General features: G+C 39.1%; 1 protein-coding gene across 1 annotated transcript; it reads right to left on the bottom strand.

Annotated features, from left to right (window-relative positions):
* Positions 1-407: 407 nt before the first annotated feature.
* Positions 408-9,783, bottom strand: LOC132186335 (protein PHYTOCHROME-DEPENDENT LATE-FLOWERING). Its single transcript, XM_059600253.1, has 12 exons — positions 9,433-9,783; positions 8,052-8,133; positions 7,906-7,970; positions 7,713-7,793; positions 7,021-7,101; positions 5,727-5,885; positions 5,535-5,633; positions 4,070-5,451; positions 3,405-3,619; positions 3,172-3,314; positions 2,412-2,450; positions 408-2,310 (listed from the first exon to the last, which is right to left on the bottom strand). Exons 1-12 carry the CDS (start codon positions 9,556-9,558, stop codon positions 733-735), a joined length of 4,050 nt encoding a protein of 1,349 aa, XP_059456236.1. The 5' UTR covers positions 9,559-9,783; the 3' UTR covers positions 408-732.
* Between the last annotated feature and the right edge of the window lie 9,177 nt (positions 9,784-18,960).

The raw sequence follows: 18,960 nt of genomic DNA, 5'->3' as shown, positions 1-18,960 counted from the left end.
TGTTTGTGTAATTTGTTTATGCATTATTTATAAATTAATTTTTTATTTAAAAAAAAAAAAAAAAAAAAAAAGAGGGTATGTAAGTTCGTTGTTAGAATACGAAAACAAAAAACACTGAAAACCTTCGAATCAAAAGACGAACATACGAACAAAAAAAGAAAACACTGAAAGCAACTCTTGCACTTTATATTTCTTAATATTTACAATTCTTAATTTATCATAGATTACCATGCAACCCATTTGTATCTCTTAATTTGTTACCATAGTAGTAGGTTCCTATCCAACTAAAAGAGAAATCATTGCACTCATTCTAGGTATATTGAGGTGTGATTTGAAGATGAGGTAGCCCAATTGACAATTGGAGGAGTCGAAGTTATAATGACAAAAACATTGCTGAAACACTATACTATCAACTAAACCAAGCCTTCAATCTTTAAATTAATTGTAATTGGTTCCATACAAACAAGTTTTACATTCTAACCTTATCTTCAATATAACAGTCATGTACAAAAATTATTACAAACGTCAAATAATTTAACTTTCTCATAAATCAGAAGCCCCTTGCACTGCACGGGTTACAAGCTTTTTTTTTTTTTGAGCAAGCGCTAAGCTGGAACTGCCTACAAGCTAGTTTAATCCTAGAGCACGTAGTATGAGATTCTGATTTATTTCTTCGAACCAGCAAAGCTGCACCTTGACTTGAGAAGCGAACCCTGAGCCTCCTGAGCTTCATTATGCATTATTGATCGAGTTGCTTTTGTTCACACCTTGTAGGTCCATAGGAGAGTTTGTGATACTACTAACTGAACCAAGGGTCTGAGAGCTCAATTGTGGGCTAGCTGGACAAGCATCTGGATTACCAGCACTCATCGCATGGATTGCCCCAGAGCTCAATTGTTGTGGGCTCATCGGCGTGCGTTGGCTCATTTGCTGAGGGCTAGTTTGCTGTTGTTGAGTTTGTTGGTTCAATTGTGGAATTCCCATGGTCGATGGTGAGCCCACTTGTGAAGGTGATACAACAGCCTGTAGTGGTGAAGTGGTATCTTGCTGCTGCTGTAGCTGCTGTTGCTGCAATTGCTGTTGAAATTGTGGTTGCTGCGGCTGTTGCAATTGGTGTTGGTGCTGCTGCTGCAACTGTTGTAATTGTTGTTGCTGCTGCTGCTGCTGGTTCATGTAAAGATTCATCCCTGGCATCAATTTCGGAGGTCCCATAGGCCCCATTGGTGCCCGTTGCATTGCGTTCATGTTAGCCCTGTTTTGACTCTGACCAAGCATTGAAAGACCACCAGAACCTGGATGCATCTGTCTGGCTCCTGAAATCCCAGCTATGCTTGACTGAGATCCCCCTAAGATGTTCACTCTATTATGTGCCATTCTAAGTTTTGATGCCATAATAGCAGCTTGATGTTGATTCAATCCAGATCGAAGTTGCTGGCTTATTGCATTGCTGATATTTGAAGGCTGGCTAAGATTCACTGGGTTCTGTCCCACGCCTATCCCAGAAATAGGTGCCATTGATGCTGACATTCCAGTTCCCCCTACTCCCCTTGCAGCTCCCATGCCCATGCCACTGCCAAGGCCTCCAAGACCAACCATGTTATTACCCATGTTTCCCATACCCACAGCAGTTCCAAGTCCCATCATCATTTTCCTTTGCATTTGTGGCTGCTGTTGTTGCTGCTGTTGCTGTTGCTGCTGCTGTAACAGCTGAAGTTGCTTGTTGACCATCTGATTACCCAACTGCATATTGGAATTCTGTCCGAGCGCTGTCAGGTGCGAAAGTGTATTTGTTGCAAGCATCAAAGGTGACCTCTGGAACTGGGGATGCTGCTGTTGAATCAAGGAATGTTGGTTTTGTTGTTGTTGTTGTTGTTGTTGTTGTTGTTGCTGCTGCTGCTGCTGTTGCTGTTGCTGTTGCTGTTGCTGTTGCTGTTGTAGTTGTTGTTGTGGTTGCTGCTGCTGATGATGAAGCAATGGTTGTGGGTCTAGCTGTTGTGACCTCTGGGGCATTGAAACCCCGGAAAATAGTCCTTGAGACATCTGTAAGGCCTGGGGGTTTCCAGGAGGCAGCATCCTTGCATTCGCTAAAAGATTCTGAGATGAGTTTAGAGATGCATTACTATTGATAATCGGCTTTACATCTTCAATTTGTTGTTGGCCAGAAACTGCTTCAGCATATTGCTGCATCTCAGTTACTGAATTATGAGGAACTCCAGCAGCATCTGATTGACTGGCTGAGCCAAGATTCATGCGGGTTGGTTTTGCCCGGATTTGATCATCCAACAAAACATATCCTTCCCGGCGATTCATCTGCATCAGCAGATAACATTACTCAATTGGATAATAAAAATTAGAAAAACTGAAATTTGTATTTCTAATTTCTAAAATTCAAGAAATTTCTGAAGACTTACCAGCGAACAAAGCTGTGCAGCAAGCAAATCTGCGTAATGCTGTCACATGAATTAGGTAAATAAATTAGAGTAACAGAAGACACATACTTGCAAGGATAAGCAGTATTAAAAATGACAGTTGACATAGAAACTAATGCTTCTGAAAAGTTTTCCAACTTATCAACCCATATCAGTCATTGACTGTCCAATCAACAAGCCCCCTCATATCAGTAGCAAGTGGATGCAGGGGATATAGCCAGACGTTTTACTTTCTTAAATAACCACTGCAATTTGACTGATGACTGTCCAAAAGAGATAATCTATCACAAGGTGAAAGACAGTTGAGATCACTGCTCCCATCCTTTACAAGAAATAACATAGGCAACTGAAGGACGTATGATATCAAAACAAGTGCGGTGGAGATGAAAATTTAGTGACAAATGGCAGAAAATTTTGGAAATATTCAGTTTCAGAAAGATTACATGCAGGAAATCCTAGGAGAGGCACCAGTAGGATGATTTGGAGGACCACAAGAAAGGGTCTCAAAGAAGACTAGTAGAGAGTTGAAGGTGCAAAAACGAGAATAAAAAACCAGAAAAGAAATAGATATATTTTAGTTAAGTAATACATTTAAAAATTCCAAAGTCTAATTGGGGAGATGGCTTTTAACAGGATGAAATATCGGCTTTGATACCCCAAATAACTGAGAACAGCCAGTGTTAACTAATTCAACAGGCAGATCCTTCTTAGACTACAAAAATAGAATTCATGCAGAACATACTGTATTGGGCAATGTAGGAAGATAATCCTCCGCAGCCAGAAATTCATTGTCTTCTATTTCTCCATAATGCATTGCAACTGTACCATCATATGGCTTCTCTGACATAATCATCCTAGTTCTTGCCCTACAAGAAATACCATTTTCTGCAGAAGCAAAAGTGGGACTTTAGGAACACAAGAAAACCATCAAGACATCACGAAGGATCAGATATCTTACAACCAAATACAACAAACCTTGAGGTTGGATAAATTTTAAGACTCTTATTTTGCAGATATTCATGCTGCCACCTGCAAGTGACTTAGATAACGACTTCACACTCGCATCATCTTTGAGATCCTCATCATTGGAAGCATTAGATAGATAGGTGGACAGATGTTGAGTGGAGTATGTGTTTGGCTTCCTGATGGGGTAATTATCGACCTTATTCTTTTTGCAGTTTAGTTGATGCCTGAATCAGATATCCATAAAACTTGCATAAGAACAGGATGGATTTAACTATGCTGCCAATGAATGTTCGTGAATGATTATAGGATGTGGAAAATTTATACATCCTGAAACTTCTGCACCATATAAAACATGCAGACTGCAAGTTTTAAAAAAAAATTAAAATTATGAAGAAAAAAAAATGCAGGCCATGAATAATTTTTCATCAACCATCTCAGCAAGGAAAAACAATCCCTAGAGTCAAAACCAAAGGGGGGGCTCGTCCTGTAAGGTCAGGATCCATAAAATAAACAGCTTTACTTGGTCAACTAATAAGATGGAGACAGTTACCCTGTCCATCTTGACCCAGATGACAGTAACAGTTTGTGCAGACAGAAAGTATAGAGAAATAACTACTCAAAATGACAAAGTGACGCTTAAAATTCTGTGATTTTAGGTCAATGAATCTGAATACCTCATGGTCACCATTTCTATCTTTGAGAACCTGTCGAGCATGGTTTGATCGGCTGAAGGTGGCGTTCCAACTGAAGGGCTGTTTGCATTTAATGGAACACTCATATTACTAACACTAGCTGGGGATCCAACTCCATTCATTGCTGGGGTCTTGGGGAGGGAATTTGACCTCCTCTTTGCATTAACTTGGGCCTGATGTTGCCGTTGAATGGAATCATTAGCACTGGAAGTCAAAGATGGTGTCCCACCAACAGTAGGAATTGAGGGATTCACTGCCTTCTCCTTTTGTGATGCTCCATGCGCAGTTGCAACGGCTCCAAAGTGGGGTCCAACTGAACCACTAGAAAATTCCCCTGATTTTGATGATAATGGAGACTGAGCCAAAGCCCCGGCAGAAAACCGGGGACTTTGCACTGATTTCCTTTTCTGGAGGTCCTCCTTTCTTGCATCTTTCTCCATATGCAAACCAAGATTATTCCAGGGTGTTTGAGAAAAATTCGATCTAATGAATGCATGCTGTGGTAATCTTTGCTGCCGAGATTGCTGTGGGTCCAGATGACTTGTTTCTGTTTCCGCCATCTGCATATCACTTTTAATGCGGTTGAGCTCTGGCCCATCTAATTTATCCATCTCGAACTGCTCTTCCTTAGCACCATAACGTGTACGCTGCTGTCCTGCAGCAAATGGCATGGCCCCAGCATCCTGACTCAGAGCCCCTTCAAACACCTGCTGGGAGAACTTTTGCATCCCTGTATTTGCATAGTGAACTCCCCTTGCCATTGCTTGCTGCTGTAATAATGTATTTTTCCAAGTTATCTCTGAAACATTGAGGCCATCTAGCCCTATTTGCTGCTGTTGCATTCCATCAAGACCCACTGGTGCAGGCCTTGCTCTCTTGTTAAGGTTGGACAAGGGTGACATTTGCCCATCTTGATTCTCCCGCTTTCCAAGAAAAGAGGCACTTGAATTCACATTGTCAGCATATGAGATCATCATGTCCTGCCCAGCAGGAGAAGCCCCTACTGCGTTGGTAACAGGCCCCGAACCAGGATCCTGCATACTTCTGGGGGTCCCAATCCCCATTTGATACCTTGCTTGATGGGAAACCAGAGGTAGTGCCTGAACAGAGGTATCTGGTACAAAGTTCTTGGGTCTTAAGGCTAACATGTTTGTTGCGCCATGAGTTTGTGCAGTAAGATTCTCATGTACATGCTGTGGCCCATTGCCTGAAATGATTCCTGAATCTCCTAACCTACAGTTAGAGCTTTCTGGTACTCTATCTATGCAAACTTTCTTCCCGTGTGTCTTAATACTAGAAGTAACAGTAACTTCAGGCATCTGCCTGAATCTCTTTCTCCGGAGACTGGAAAGAGCCAAATCAAGCTGCAAATGAAGTTCAACATAGTTAAGACACATACAATCATCCTCCAGCCAAGGAACATTAAATCTATCTGAAAGTGCATTACCTTTGTGGAAACTGGGTTATTACAAAGCCTATCTAACTTAGGCATAGGATCTAGATGAAGCCGCGGTTGCAAGGCTTTCAATATTCGGGACTCTACTTCCTGTATTCAAGTGAATATAAATATCTTACTTCAGTAACCCAATACAAGACAGAAATTTAGAAGCCAGTGATGAGAGGAGTAGATCATACTTACCATCAGATCACCATAAGTCCAAGAATTATCTGATATCAACGGAATATCCTTCACTACATTCTCCAATGACATTTTAAGGCATACTTTATTAACAACAGGGGAAACATTAGTTGATAGATCACTAGCCCCTTGGTCAAAAGCTTTCCGATAATCTCGCACCTGCAAAAAATCTCAGCATTGCTAGTTTTAGGAATCCTATACATAAATGGTGATACATAATCATAACCTAAAGTTAGAAGTATGAATAGCTAAAACAGAAAAAGTTAGATGTTCACAACTGCTGGCCTTTCTCTTTCTCACACACATACACAGACCAAAATGAGGTCTCTGCAAAGAGCAAGGCTGGAAATAGTAGCAGAGGTGGATAGTCTTTTCATGATAGGAAAACTCCATGTGCACTAACATAATGGTGGTTAAATTAGTGCAAGCAGAGGAGGTATTCCATTTGTTGCACTGTTTTTCATTTTGATCACCTTTTGGGGCGGGTGGAGGGATTTTTACAGTAATAATATTGAGAAAGTTTGTTATTGGTTCACTGGTATGGGAATTTTTTTTTTTTTTTTTAATAAGTGGAATCCTTATCAAAAAGTAGCAGAGGTGGATAGTCTTTTCATGATAGGAAAACTCCATGTGCACTAACATAATGGTGGTTAAATTAGTGCAATGGTATGGGAATTTTTTTTTTTTTTTTGATAAGTGGAATCCTATTCTTTGGTTCAATGGTATGGGAATTCTACCTTAAAAGAATAGGATTCCACTAATAATACTGCCTTGTTCAACTGTGATTAAGAATTAGGAAGCAGTATCATTAGAAATAAACTTGGCCAGCTTCAGTAGTGATTTCCTGCTTCATGCACATATGCATTATGTACACATGTATGTTTGCTTACATATACAGATATTAGCATTCTTTCTTTTTTTTCTTTTTTTATGATGGGGAACCGTGACAAGGCAGGGCCCTTCGGACCCATCCCTGCAAAGTAAACCTCAAACCACCAGTGCACCAAACCTTCGGCAGTTTCCCTACTCGGATCAGAGTAAATTGCTAGCTTTTTATACCAGGGGATGTGGCCACAAGGGAGAGTTTGCACCTAACAGGTCTCGAACTGGGGATCTAACGAGTGATACTCCCTAAGACCAAAAGCCTCAACCACTAGGCCAACCCCTTGGGGTTAGATATTAGCATTCATAGAATTTTGTAAAGTTATCTATTTGTTTATCATTTATTTTGATGAGCCAAACGATTCATAACATAGGTCTGATAATAGAAAATTTCAGTAGTTAGATGACTCACCTCACATACAAGTGTCCCATTAACAAACTTGCAGGGTATATCATCTAGAATATCGCCAGGAAACCGGCCAGATTCAATTGCCTACAAATGCATTCACTAATAGAGGTAAATAAATTTGAGTAAGAAAATCCCATAGCAAGTAGAGACAAAATTATAAGGAAATTTAGACAGTGGTTATGATGCACAGGGCAAGGATATTCCATTTAGAGCATCACTAATGAGCTCTCTATTATGTGCTTTTAGCCAAAATTTAGAGAAAATTCTAAAAAGGTCTCATTTATCAAACTCTCCATCCTTTCTCCAATTTAGTTTTTGTTAGTCTCTCTCCATATTTGATGCTAGTTTTCCTTTAGCCATTCATTATTTTATTACTTTCACTGTTTTCTCTCTCCATACGTGAACTTGGAACTCCTTCTTTTCTCTTTGGTGGTTAGTTTCAACCAAATAACAATCAATAAAAAAAAAATAACATTTAGTTAAAGTAGAGAAATATTTAGAGAGCTTAATATTCAGTGCTTGCAAAAAGTAGTTAGATAAAATAACAAAAGTAGATTTTTTACCTCAAATTTGGCTAAACTTTAGAGAGCTCATTGGTGATGCTCTTAAAAGTGCATTAGTCCCTTACAAACAATAATCAAAATAAACCTCTGAATAAAATTGAAAGAAGAGGGGGAAACCAACTAGAAATTTACCGAGAAGAGAGTTTCAGACGTCCTATCATATGGATGTAACAATTTTGGAACATCTTGAAGTGCCTGATGTGCAGTCTCATTCTGAACATTCATAAAGTATATAGACTTAGAAATATTTAAGAAGATACAAGGCGTCACTTTTTTTGTTCAATTATTTTCTTCGACTTGCATCATAATATTTTTTTCAACAAACCTCTGCAGGTTTTCCAATGGAATATCCATCTGTGAAGAGGTTCAAAGTAAAGGAAATTTCATTCTCTGTCAAAACAAGGGAAATTCAAATCTGTCAGGATCCAAACATGACTAGATATGGCCAACAAAACCCAATGTGCCACTAACCTGCAGATAGAGGAAGTCCTTCAGAAGACATGGATGATGCCGGCCCCACTGTAACATCTTCACCTCCTTCAACAAGACCGCCCTATATCATAAACAAGGGTTGGCAATCCAAACTATCACGAAAGATTGAATACGTAACATAAATATTAGATTAAACACACTACCCATTCTACCAATTCAAGGGCTGGCAATCAAATCATAAACAAGAGCTTCGCTCATTTAAATATACGGGAAAAAAAAAATCATATTCTTTGAGAAAGAAGAAACATCAACTATCAATTTCAATTGCTAAGAGAACAAGGTAAAAATTTTAGATTTTGAATTTTTATATTCCTGTTGATCTCATTCTTAAAAAAGAAAACTTAAATTGAAAGAGCAGAGTAGTTGCATTAACCAAATAGGCTCCATTTTAAGTTTTTCTGTTCTCAGGTACACAATTATGCAAAGTACAAACATCAATTTTATTAAAAAAAATTCTTACATTTTTCAGCAACGAAATGTAGCAGAAATGGAAGATCACGCTGCCAAAACAAGGAAACTACAATTTTCACAAGCTTTTACTTGTTAATTTCAACATAGCATCTAATTGAAGTCTCTCGACAGAGTGCCAGAAATAAATTAAAACCAGTTAACATTTTCAAAAGGTGATTATCAATTGAAGATTCAATCTTCACAGCAATCCTCCAACCACCCAAAAACAAAAGGAGAGAGGAGCGAATTTAGCATCGATCTTCAGTAACACCATTCATAAAAACACCAAAACCACTAGCTTTAGCAACTGAGCAAAATCTTCTTTAAATAAATCCCCATTTTACTTCTTAAAAAAAAAAAAAAAAAAGGTAAGATATCATGCTTCATTGCCTCCTGAGAAACAAAGGGGGGGAAGAGAAAACAAAACAAAATGTTTGATCCAGTTTTTTTACATAATCTGCTTCGAACTTCCAAATAAAAAAGTGAAAATCTCACCTCAATCAAGGAAATTAATTATTTAAAAAATGAGAGAAATAAAGAAATAACTCCAAGGGGGGAAACCCCAATTACTAGCATTAAGCTTATTAGCTGAGAGTCAAAGCATCCCAGTTAATTAGACAAGCGAAGCACGGAATCAATCCTTTATTTGGTTGCATAAGAAAATGTCAGAAATCAAAACATAACAAATCCAAATCCAAAATCTCACACTCTTCAGTATCCCAAACAAAATAAAATAAAAATAAAACCACTCAAGCGAGCTCAATACTACCTATTATACATACACCTACATATTATACCCAAAATTCTCTGCCTTTTGACACAAAACGAAGCTGAAATCTAAGACCCATAATTTCGTTTCCAATAACGCAGTAAATTAATCAAACGATTGAATCAATTTGCGTAATTTTACCTGGAGCTTCCTTGAGCTCTCCTTGGAATTCTCCAACACGTCGTCGACGGCGTTGACCTCGGGCTGAAGCAGAGGCTTCGGGAGGAACCTCGTGCCGGTCCTTGAGACCTTGAAGGAGACACCCATACGGAGGGTTCTGAGAAATTGAGGTCTTAGGGTGGTGTTTGGATCATAGGAAAGTAGAGGAAAACAAAAGAGATGAAGGATATAAAAAAGAGTTCGGAAAGTATTTGGGGGCAAAACAAAAACCCCAAGAGGAATGAATAAAGTCTCTGAGGAATGAGGATTGTTAACAGAACATAAGAAAATGAGAGAGACTCGCGAGGGGTCCGATCCTGACTGCCTTCGAACCAAAACCCGAAAGAGTTTTGGTGTGAAATTACACTTAACCCCATCTATCAACAGGGACAAGGATCCTCGCCGGTTCACTTGGCGTGGGTATTTTTGAAATAAATTCCTGATTCAACAAATATATATTTTTTTAAAAAAAGTTTTAATTGCATAAGTTCTTCAAAAAATGCGAAATAGAAATTGTGCCTTATGTTAGTGCCACGTCAGCATTTTTACTACATCATATTAAAATAATAAATTTTTAATAATATAATTAAAAAAATCAAATTTTTAAAAACAAAAAACAAAATAAAGAAAAAAATATATATGAAGGAATGTGGGATTGTCGGATCACGATACTCAGCAATAGCTGAGAAATTGTCCACCAAGTTTTTTGTTAATCTAGACCATGTAATTTCATCAAACCATCTAAAACTCACCACGTGTCCCACTCAATATAAAATAATAAAATATTATTTAATTTTAAAAAAATAAATGTAAAATAAAATAATTAAAAAAAATTTTAAAAAAAAAATTAAAAATATATGGGATGGCTGGCCACCACATAGAGGGTGGCCGGCCAAAGGGCCGGTTGGGGGTGGCAAAAGCCACCCCCTAGGGCCCCAACCACCCACCCCTTGGGGCCTTAGGGGGTGGCCGAAGCTAAGCTAGGATGGACAGCCATCCCATATTTTTTAATTCTTTTTTTTTATTATTATTTTATTTTACATTATTTTTTAAAAAATTAAATAATACTTTATTATTTTATATTGGGTGGGACACGTGGCGAGTTTCAGACAGTTGGATGAAATTAAATGGTCTAGATTGATAAAAAAATCTTGTGGGTAATTCCCCAGCTATTGCTAGGGATCCTAATCCGGGATTGTCACCCCCAACCCCTTTGAGGGTGCCTTGTGACCACACCCCAACCCACTGGGGGGTAACTTGCAAGCCATCCCATGGGGGTTGAGGTGGCTCACGAGCTACCTCTTAGGGAGTGGGGTGGCCACAAATATATTCTGTCGAAATAAATCAGAGCCTTATATTTCTGTCCTTACTGGGAAATGCTCCTTTTTTTTTTTTTTTTTTTTTTTTGGAGGAAAGAAGTTGTAACTTGTATTAATCACTTTTAAGATAGAGTAGATTGCTCCCTCAAAATTACATCACATATACAATCAAGAATTTTATCCTTCCAAATATGATCCATGACATTTTGAATGGCCACACGTGCCAATCCATGGGCTGCATTATTGAGATTGCATTTCACATTCACCTGAGAGCACTTCCACTCGGGGAAAGAATTTAAATGTAAAGGTAATGGGATCGAGTTATATGTTATGAGTAATGCTAGAATGAAGACTTTTGTCTCCCTTTTATCCCTTTAAAGGTAATGTGCATTTTAAAATTACCATTAGATCAAATCTAATAATGATCTATTCCAAATCCAATAATAATTTAAAAAAATCTTCCTTCTAGCATACACTTGCTGCTCTCAAACTACCACACATTTGTCAATATCTCTCCCCAAACTAAAATTTTGTCAATGTCCCTATTAAACTACCAAAAACATCTCAACATAACCCTAAGGCTAGCAAAAAGACAAACGACCCTAAAATTTATTTAATAAAACAAAACTCTTATAAATTTGAGAAGAAAAAAACACACTAAAAACCTAAAATTGAAGAAAAAATAAGATTCGAAAACCATCCCCAAGTATCTAGGCCACCCCCAAAAATGCTTGGGTTGGCCAAGCCACCCTGAAAGGGTGGTCCGACCACCAACACCAAGTGTTTGGGCGTGGTTCAGTGTAGTGACCCAAATAATTAACTAAGCTTAGGCAGCTTAGTTAGAAGGTTAATTTGGACATTTGGTCACTAGAATCAGCCAAAAGGGCATTTTGGGAAAATTTGACTTCTAAATCGGACGTACGCTAGGGTTGACAGACGTACTCTCTTGTCTTTTAGTGCGGACGTATGCAGGGAGACCACCAGATATACACTGACAAATAGTACGCCGTACTCTGTGAATAGTATGCAGACGTACGCTCAATAGTATGAGGACGTCCACTACTTTTTGGATTGACCGCTGGTTAATACCTGTACGTACGAAGCAGCCTTTGGACCGTTGGTGAATAGTACGCTGACGTACACCCCTAGGACCGGACGTACGCTCCTTTTGTCGCCTATAAATACCCCTTCACCCCCGCACCCCCTCGCCATTTCACACCCATTCCGCCTCTAAACCCTCTGAGACCCTGTGTGAGTGCCTTTTGTGAGCTGTGAGTGTTCTTGGAGGAGAATGAGAAATTTCTTTGAGGTTTCGCTTCAAAGAGGTAATCTTCTAAGCTTAGCTAGTTCGTTATGCTATTTAAGTGCTTTTCCATAGTTAGCTTAGTTGGTAGTTTGTAGCTTCTAGTTATTTTGTTGCCCTTAATCTTGATGGTTTAATAGTTTATCTTGATTTAGCGCTTAATTCTTGTTGGGAATATTTCATTTTGCATTGAGGTGTTGTTTTGAGATAGGTAGTCTTAGAAAGCCTATCAGTAACTTTAGAAATTAGCTCGGGAGGATAGAAGGATGGTTGAACCAAATGAGGTTCTACTTGAAACTCTCTGAGCGAACGTACGGCCTCAAGCCTGGACGTACGGTCCGAAGTATTTCAGCGGACGTACGGCCTCGAGCCCGGACATACGGTCCGAAGTATTTCAGCAAACGTACGGCCACGAGTCCAGATGTACGGTCAGAAGTGTTCCAGGAAACGTCATTTTGGCCAGATGTCTGATAGCCTCTGTTTTCATGTCATATGTTCGTTTTAGTAGGATTTAGAACTAATAGTAGGTATTTTCTCAGTATTTGAGGTTATGGAGTTTCAAGGGAATTTTATGTAGGAGCCTTACGACTCAGGTGAGTGTAAACTCACATGGATGCTTGTTGTTACTTTTCCTGCATTGCACGTCTATTTTATATATATATCAAACATACATATTTTGCAACTCTCATGAAATACATTTTGGAACTACTATGAACATTCTTTTGCGAAAATGTGTGTTGATTAATAAGATAACAATGAGGCTTGTAAAACTATGCATGTAAAAGACTGATAAGATTAATTACATTGTATGACATGGTACACTAGTACGTGCGGGATAGCGGCCATGGGCTTATTATACAAGTTAACTTTATGGTCATGTGTGTGTGTGGGGGGGGGAGGGGGGCTTTGAATATAATAGTTTCGTGACCAAGACGTAGCCATTCCCAATGGATGGTCACTATAGGACATACATTATTAGTAGTGTGGGCCACCTGAGGTCGAACTCGGTCATGCCACTATTGTTATGTACGATAGCCGTACAACAGAACAGCGTCAACCTTGCTGAGAATGGATAATATCTCAAGTAGACCATACGGTTGAACTATTATTGTTACTCATGATTTTATATATATATATATCCATGATAAACTATCATAATGTTGTATGTGCTTTATAAATAACTGAATCCACAAACTAATGACGGGTACGTCATGTGACTAATGACGGGTATAAATGTGCTTTATAAATAACTGAATCCACAAACTAATGACGGGTACGTCATGTGACTAATGACGGGTATGTCATGTGCATTTATAGTTACTAAGTCGTCGGACTTACCCTTGTATGTTTTTTTTTTTCTTTATATGTGCAAATGTGCTATTAGAGATAATTTAGCAGAAGATGGCTACCGCAAAGCACCTAGTTATTGTGGAGGATTCAACCCGGGAGATGGTTTAGGACTAATTGTAAACTTAGGCGGGTACTCATGGTAACTAGTACTTTTGAGTTATGTTGTAGAATTAGAGCTTTTATGCATGCTTGGATATTAAGGTATAGTATAGATCCCTTGTAACGATGATGTGTATAGTGTGATTTCCGTTACTTTGATGTTCCATGGTAGATGCTCTAGTTGTAATGATTAATGTTTATAAGATCTTATTGTTTCCGCTGTTTAGTATCCTCTGTCTTTTTTAGGAATAAAGGTCCCTGAGTCTTGTTCGGAGTGGAATAAGCCTTGGAGACGAACCGTAGAGTTAATTACCAGTTAATTAATTTTCGGGGCGTTACAGTTGGTATTAGAGCAGTTGCTCTTCGGACCATAGGAATAGATCTGTTAGGCATTAGGATTTATTAGAGCATTTGGATGTGCGGACTATAGGAACTGATCTATTAGGTGTTAGGAAGTGATTTACCAAAACATAGGATTCATTTAATACAGGGAATATAAAGTTTTGATACCTATGATCTTGAGGATGTTAGACTTGAGGATCTTAGGAATTCGATATGGTATTGAAGTCAAGACTAGGACCGCTTCGATGATGCAACTTTGGAGATTAGGATTAATCTGTGACAAGATAGTTACATACAGTCTTATGCTTTGATCTACATTAGGACATTGGTTAATGTGGTAGTAGTTTAGGCCCTTAGTAAGGATAGCTTTGCGACTAGGTTTGACGTTTTAAGCGAGGCTTAACGTAATGCTTTCAAGTAGGGGTTGATGATCGTTGTGACTGCAGAGATGTCACCACAACCAAGACGCGACATCATTGGGAGCAACGATGGTAAAGGACCATCCCAACCCGATGAAAGAATGAGGAATATTCTGGATGCCACCCAAGCATTGGAAACTATGGCAATCTTGTGGAGGCTTTGGTCAACATGCAGGAGAAAGGACTCCAAGTGGAAGTAAGGGTTGCTCTTTTAAGGAGTTTTATGAGCATCATTTCTCTATGTTTAAGGGGAATCTGAACTCTGGAGAAGCGAGGGAGTGGCTTAAGAACATGGAGGAGCTGCTACGAGTTATGGATTGCACTGAGAAGCAAAAAGTCAAGTACGCAGCCTACAAGTTCTCTGGAGAAGCAAGGCAATGGTGGTACGCTAAGAGAAACTTGCTAGTGATGGAATTAGGAAGCGGGGATGCTATTACGTGGACTCGATTCAAGGAAGAGTTCTATCGAGAATACTCGTGGAGCTTAAGGAGGAGGACACCCCAAGAGTCGCGGTCCAGCAAGAAATAGAGTCGTTGGTGCCATAGGTGTGGTAGACTGCATTTTAGGAAATGCGGATAAAGGAAGAATTTATTCTACGGATGCGGCAAGATGGGACAGTTCGTTCGAAACTACAACTAGACTAAAAGGAATGGTACTGGTCCATCTGGGAGGAAATGATGGCAGGACAAGGAATAAGCGTAACCACTAGAATTGCTTAAGGTATGCAAGTTCGCTTTGTTTTGAAGTTAGGGGCTGAGTTACTGGATGTATTCTCAAACATCAACTAGTTGTATTTTATTTTGTGTTGCACTTGACGTTGAGCTTTAGACTTAAAAGTGTAACATTAACTAAGAGTTTTGTTAATGCATCACGCTTGTTACACTATGTTTGATGAGTGATTATAAGATTCTTAATTTTGTTAATTGCCATTAGAAGGATGTTAAGGCATGATATTATTGAACTTGGATTTTGGTAAAGGACAATTGGGGAATCTTGTACCTTTGAATCTTGTATGCATGGATTGCTGTTGAGTGCTAAAATATTCATATTTTAGCCCTTAAACTTATATGTGTTAATTCCTTAGTGTTGTAGGTTTATGCCATTTTATTCTTTTTTTGTATTTTCAGTGTCTTTGTAGGTCTTTGGTAGAAAGGGAAGAAAATCTGGAAGTATTGAGCTTAAAGAGCAAATTCGGGAAAAGTTAGAGGCTCTGGTAGTGCGATCGATCACAGGGGACCTGCGATCGAGCGCACTACAAGCAAAAGGACCAGACGAGTGCAGCCGTGCGCTCGTGCACACACAAGCAGACTCGATTGTAGACAGGCAATCGAGCGCACATGGGCAGCGATCGATTGCACCCGTGCACTAGAGAACAATGAGCTGCGGCCAGAATGCCCTTTCCTTGCATATTAGGGTATTCCAAGTCCCACTTGTAATAGGACTAAACCTTATGAATTTTCTAGGTTTACTAGTGTAACAAGGACTTCTAAAGACCTATAAATAGACCTCTTAGCTTCTAGGAAAAATGTGTGGAAAAAGAAGCACAAGCTCTAGAAATGAACTGAAGGCTAGATCAAGTGGAGTTTGGGTTTTTCTTCTCTTCAACCTTTTATTTTTGTTATGTAGTTTATATTTTAATTAGGGCTAGATTGAGGCCCTAATCATGTCTATTTAGGACTTCAATATTGGCGCCTTTACTACAATTATATTTTGGTGTATTTAACTTGATTAATTCCTGTTATCTTGAATTCCTTATATGTGTTTGCCTGATCAACATATGCATGTGGTATGGACTAGTTAATTAAATCAATTTAGATGATCGAGTCTTGGATTTAATAAAAGTAACAAAAGAAATCCACATCGAGTTCTTTGGTTAATCAACATGGGGAACCGGGAGTAGACTCCCATGCCTAGGCCTCATGTGTTTGTCAATTTTCACAAATTTATGCTTTCTTAAATAACAACTTAGTAGAGACCCATGCTAAATCCTTTAAAAAAAAAAAAGAATCAGAGTAGACATCCATGCCTAATTCGTTGCTTAGGGAGATCAATAGCTTAAGGAGTAGACACCTATACCCTTAGGTTAGCAAACATTAAATATACCAGTATGATTGGCGCATTAGCATATTGTTATCTTAATTAATCTGATTAGTGGTAGACATCAAAACCCTAATCCTTTTTAGTTTTAATTTATCTTATCTTTTATTTCTTTATTTTAATTCAATCGTGACAATTGAATTTTATCTGTTTAATTAAATAGGAAATTACTTCTAAACATAATTTACCAATACTCGTGGGAATGATCTCGTATTTGTCTGCTATACTATCATTTGATTTTGTGCACTTGCGAGTAAAACGTACCAAGTACTTGCCTATTAATTTAGGTGGGTATTTGGCACAATAACTGCATGATTCTGGGTTACATATGAGCTAAGAGATTCTAGAGAATCTTTCTGTACCTGAATGGACTAAGGAGTTATAGGGTACAGTTGTCTGTGGAGACAAAGTAGGTGGCTAGAGTTGATCTAAGGGTTATGATCAGGCTGACGTAGTAGTTGGCGCATTGAGTAGGAAATCAACGATAGAGCTTGCCGCTCTTAGAATTTCCAACTCTAGTTGGTTACGAAATTCGCTAGGATGGGAGTAGAAGTGGTAGATGAGGGTGCAATCGGAATTGCTTGCTAGGTTTAAGGTTGCTCAGTTGGTTGAAGGACCCTGAGTGTGCCAAGATCAAGTAGTTACTAAGGAACAAGGGTTTTGCCTTAAGGATGATGGGTTGCTCACCCATTTCAAATGAGTATGTGTCGGAGGACGAAGGACTAAAGAAGGAGATAATGAGCGAGGCTCATCATTCTCCGTATACTATAGATCCCAGAAGTACTGAGGTGTACAAGGACGAGGAGAGGACGAAATTGGAGTTTAACACCCATAGATGGATGGTCAGTCGAAGCGAACTAACCAAATCCTGAAGGACATGTCACGGCTTGCGTGTTGGACTTCAAAGGTAGTTGGATTTAATACCTACCTTTGATCAAGCTTGCCTACAATATTAGCAACATGCGACTTTTGGAATGCCGCCTTATGAAGCACTTTATTGATGTAAGTGTCAATCGCCCTTATATTGGGACAACGTTGGAAGGAGACAAATATTGGGGCTTGAAAGGATTCATGGTACTCGTGACAAAGTGCTTACCATCAAACAAAGGATGAGTGCATCCTAGAGTCTGCAGAAGAGTTATGCCGATAACCGGAGACAACCTTCGGAATTTGAAGTAGGAGATCGTGTGTTCCTTAAAATATCATCAATGAGCGGAGTGATGCGATTTGGGAAGGAATGGGAGTTTGGCATACATGGTTGCCTTACCCCTAGACTTGGTTGGAACACATGTTGTTTTTCATGTCTCGATGTTAAAGAAGTACACCGCTAATATAGAATTAGTGGTGGAGTACGAACCTTTGGAGATCCAAGAAGGATTAACGTACACCGAGGAGCCGGTAAAGATCACGGTGTCGAGGAAGCATCATGGTGAGAAGTGGAGTAGGACATGCCAAACTGTTATCCGCATTTGTTTAAAACTTGATTGGGTATGACTCTTTTTCTCAAAACTATACTTGGACAGTATACCTATTCTTATTTTAGTTAAAAGGATAGTCGAGTAAGAAAGAGTTTGTTTTCCTTTATAAGGATATGACATAGATACCCACCGATCCAGATTGAAAGTGGAATTACTCGACTTGGGTGTCGAGATTAATAGGATTGGTACAGTGTAGGAAACACTGAGTACGATGTTGTTCATGTCTTTACATTGAGGTTCAAGGATTTTATTCATAAGGTTGATTTCTTTTGTTTTGGACTATGTGCCTATCCATTACGGTTTTGGGTAACCGTTATATTTGGATTGTCTAAGAGTAGTTGATTAAGATAAGTTTGCTTCCGGCTAGGAAATATGGCATCATGTCAAAGATACCCACGAGCTTGACTCCATGTGGAGCTACTTGTTTTGGTGAATTTAGAGGTCGTTGAGTTTAACGATGGTCGATATGGTGTGGGTAACATCGACTACAACACCCTTGGAGACTTGCAAATGGATTTGCTACAACTTGTAAGGATGCCGACATGGATCACTTTATAACGGACGAAGGAGGTTAGTGCTAGAAGAACGGATGTGATAAGATTTTTCCAAGGATGAGACTGAGCACGAACCTTGAAAAAACAACGGACGTTAAGGTGATGTTACTATTTCCTCTTGTGTTTTGGGGCTACAAAATTTTGATGACGAAAGTTTTATATGGAGGAGAGAATGTAGTAACCCAAATAATTAACTAAGCTTAAGTAGCTTAGTTAGAAGGTTAATTTGGACTTTGGGTCACTAGGATCAGCCAGAAAGGCATTTTAAAGAAATTGGACTTCCGGACTGGATGTATGCTTGGGTTGGCAGACGTACTCCCTTGTCTTTTTGTGCGGACGTACACAGGGGACCACCTGACATACGCTGACAAATAGTACATCGTACTCTGTGAATAGTATATGAACGTACGCTCAATAGTACGAGGACGTCCGCTACTTTTTGGATTGACCGCTGGTTAATACCCGTACGTACGAAACAGCCTTTGGACCGTTGGTGAATAATACACGGACGTACGCCCCTAGGAGCATACATACGCTCCTTTTGTCACC

The sequence above is a fragment of the Corylus avellana genome, chromosome ca7, assembly GCF_901000735.1.
Source record: "Corylus avellana chromosome ca7, CavTom2PMs-1.0".
Classification (NCBI taxonomy): domain Eukaryota; kingdom Viridiplantae; phylum Streptophyta; class Magnoliopsida; order Fagales; family Betulaceae; genus Corylus; species Corylus avellana.
Note: the sequence above shows the minus strand (reverse complement) of the source record. Positions and strands in the feature narration are given on the sequence as shown.

Bases quoted from the DNA above. Each gene is read 5' to 3' on its own strand.
- LOC132186335 (XM_059600253.1), bottom strand. From the start codon at position 9,558: ATGGGTGTCTCCTTCAAGGTCTCAAGGACCGGCACGAGGTTCCTCCCG. The intron at 7,794-7,905 runs GTTTGTTGAAAA...ATGAATGTTCAG, and splicing joins CCATTGGAAAACCTGCAGAG to AATGAGACTGCACATCAGGC. The intron at 3,620-4,069 runs GTATTCAGATTC...TATCTGATTCAG, and splicing joins ATAGAAATGGTGACCATGAG to GCATCAACTAAACTGCAAAA.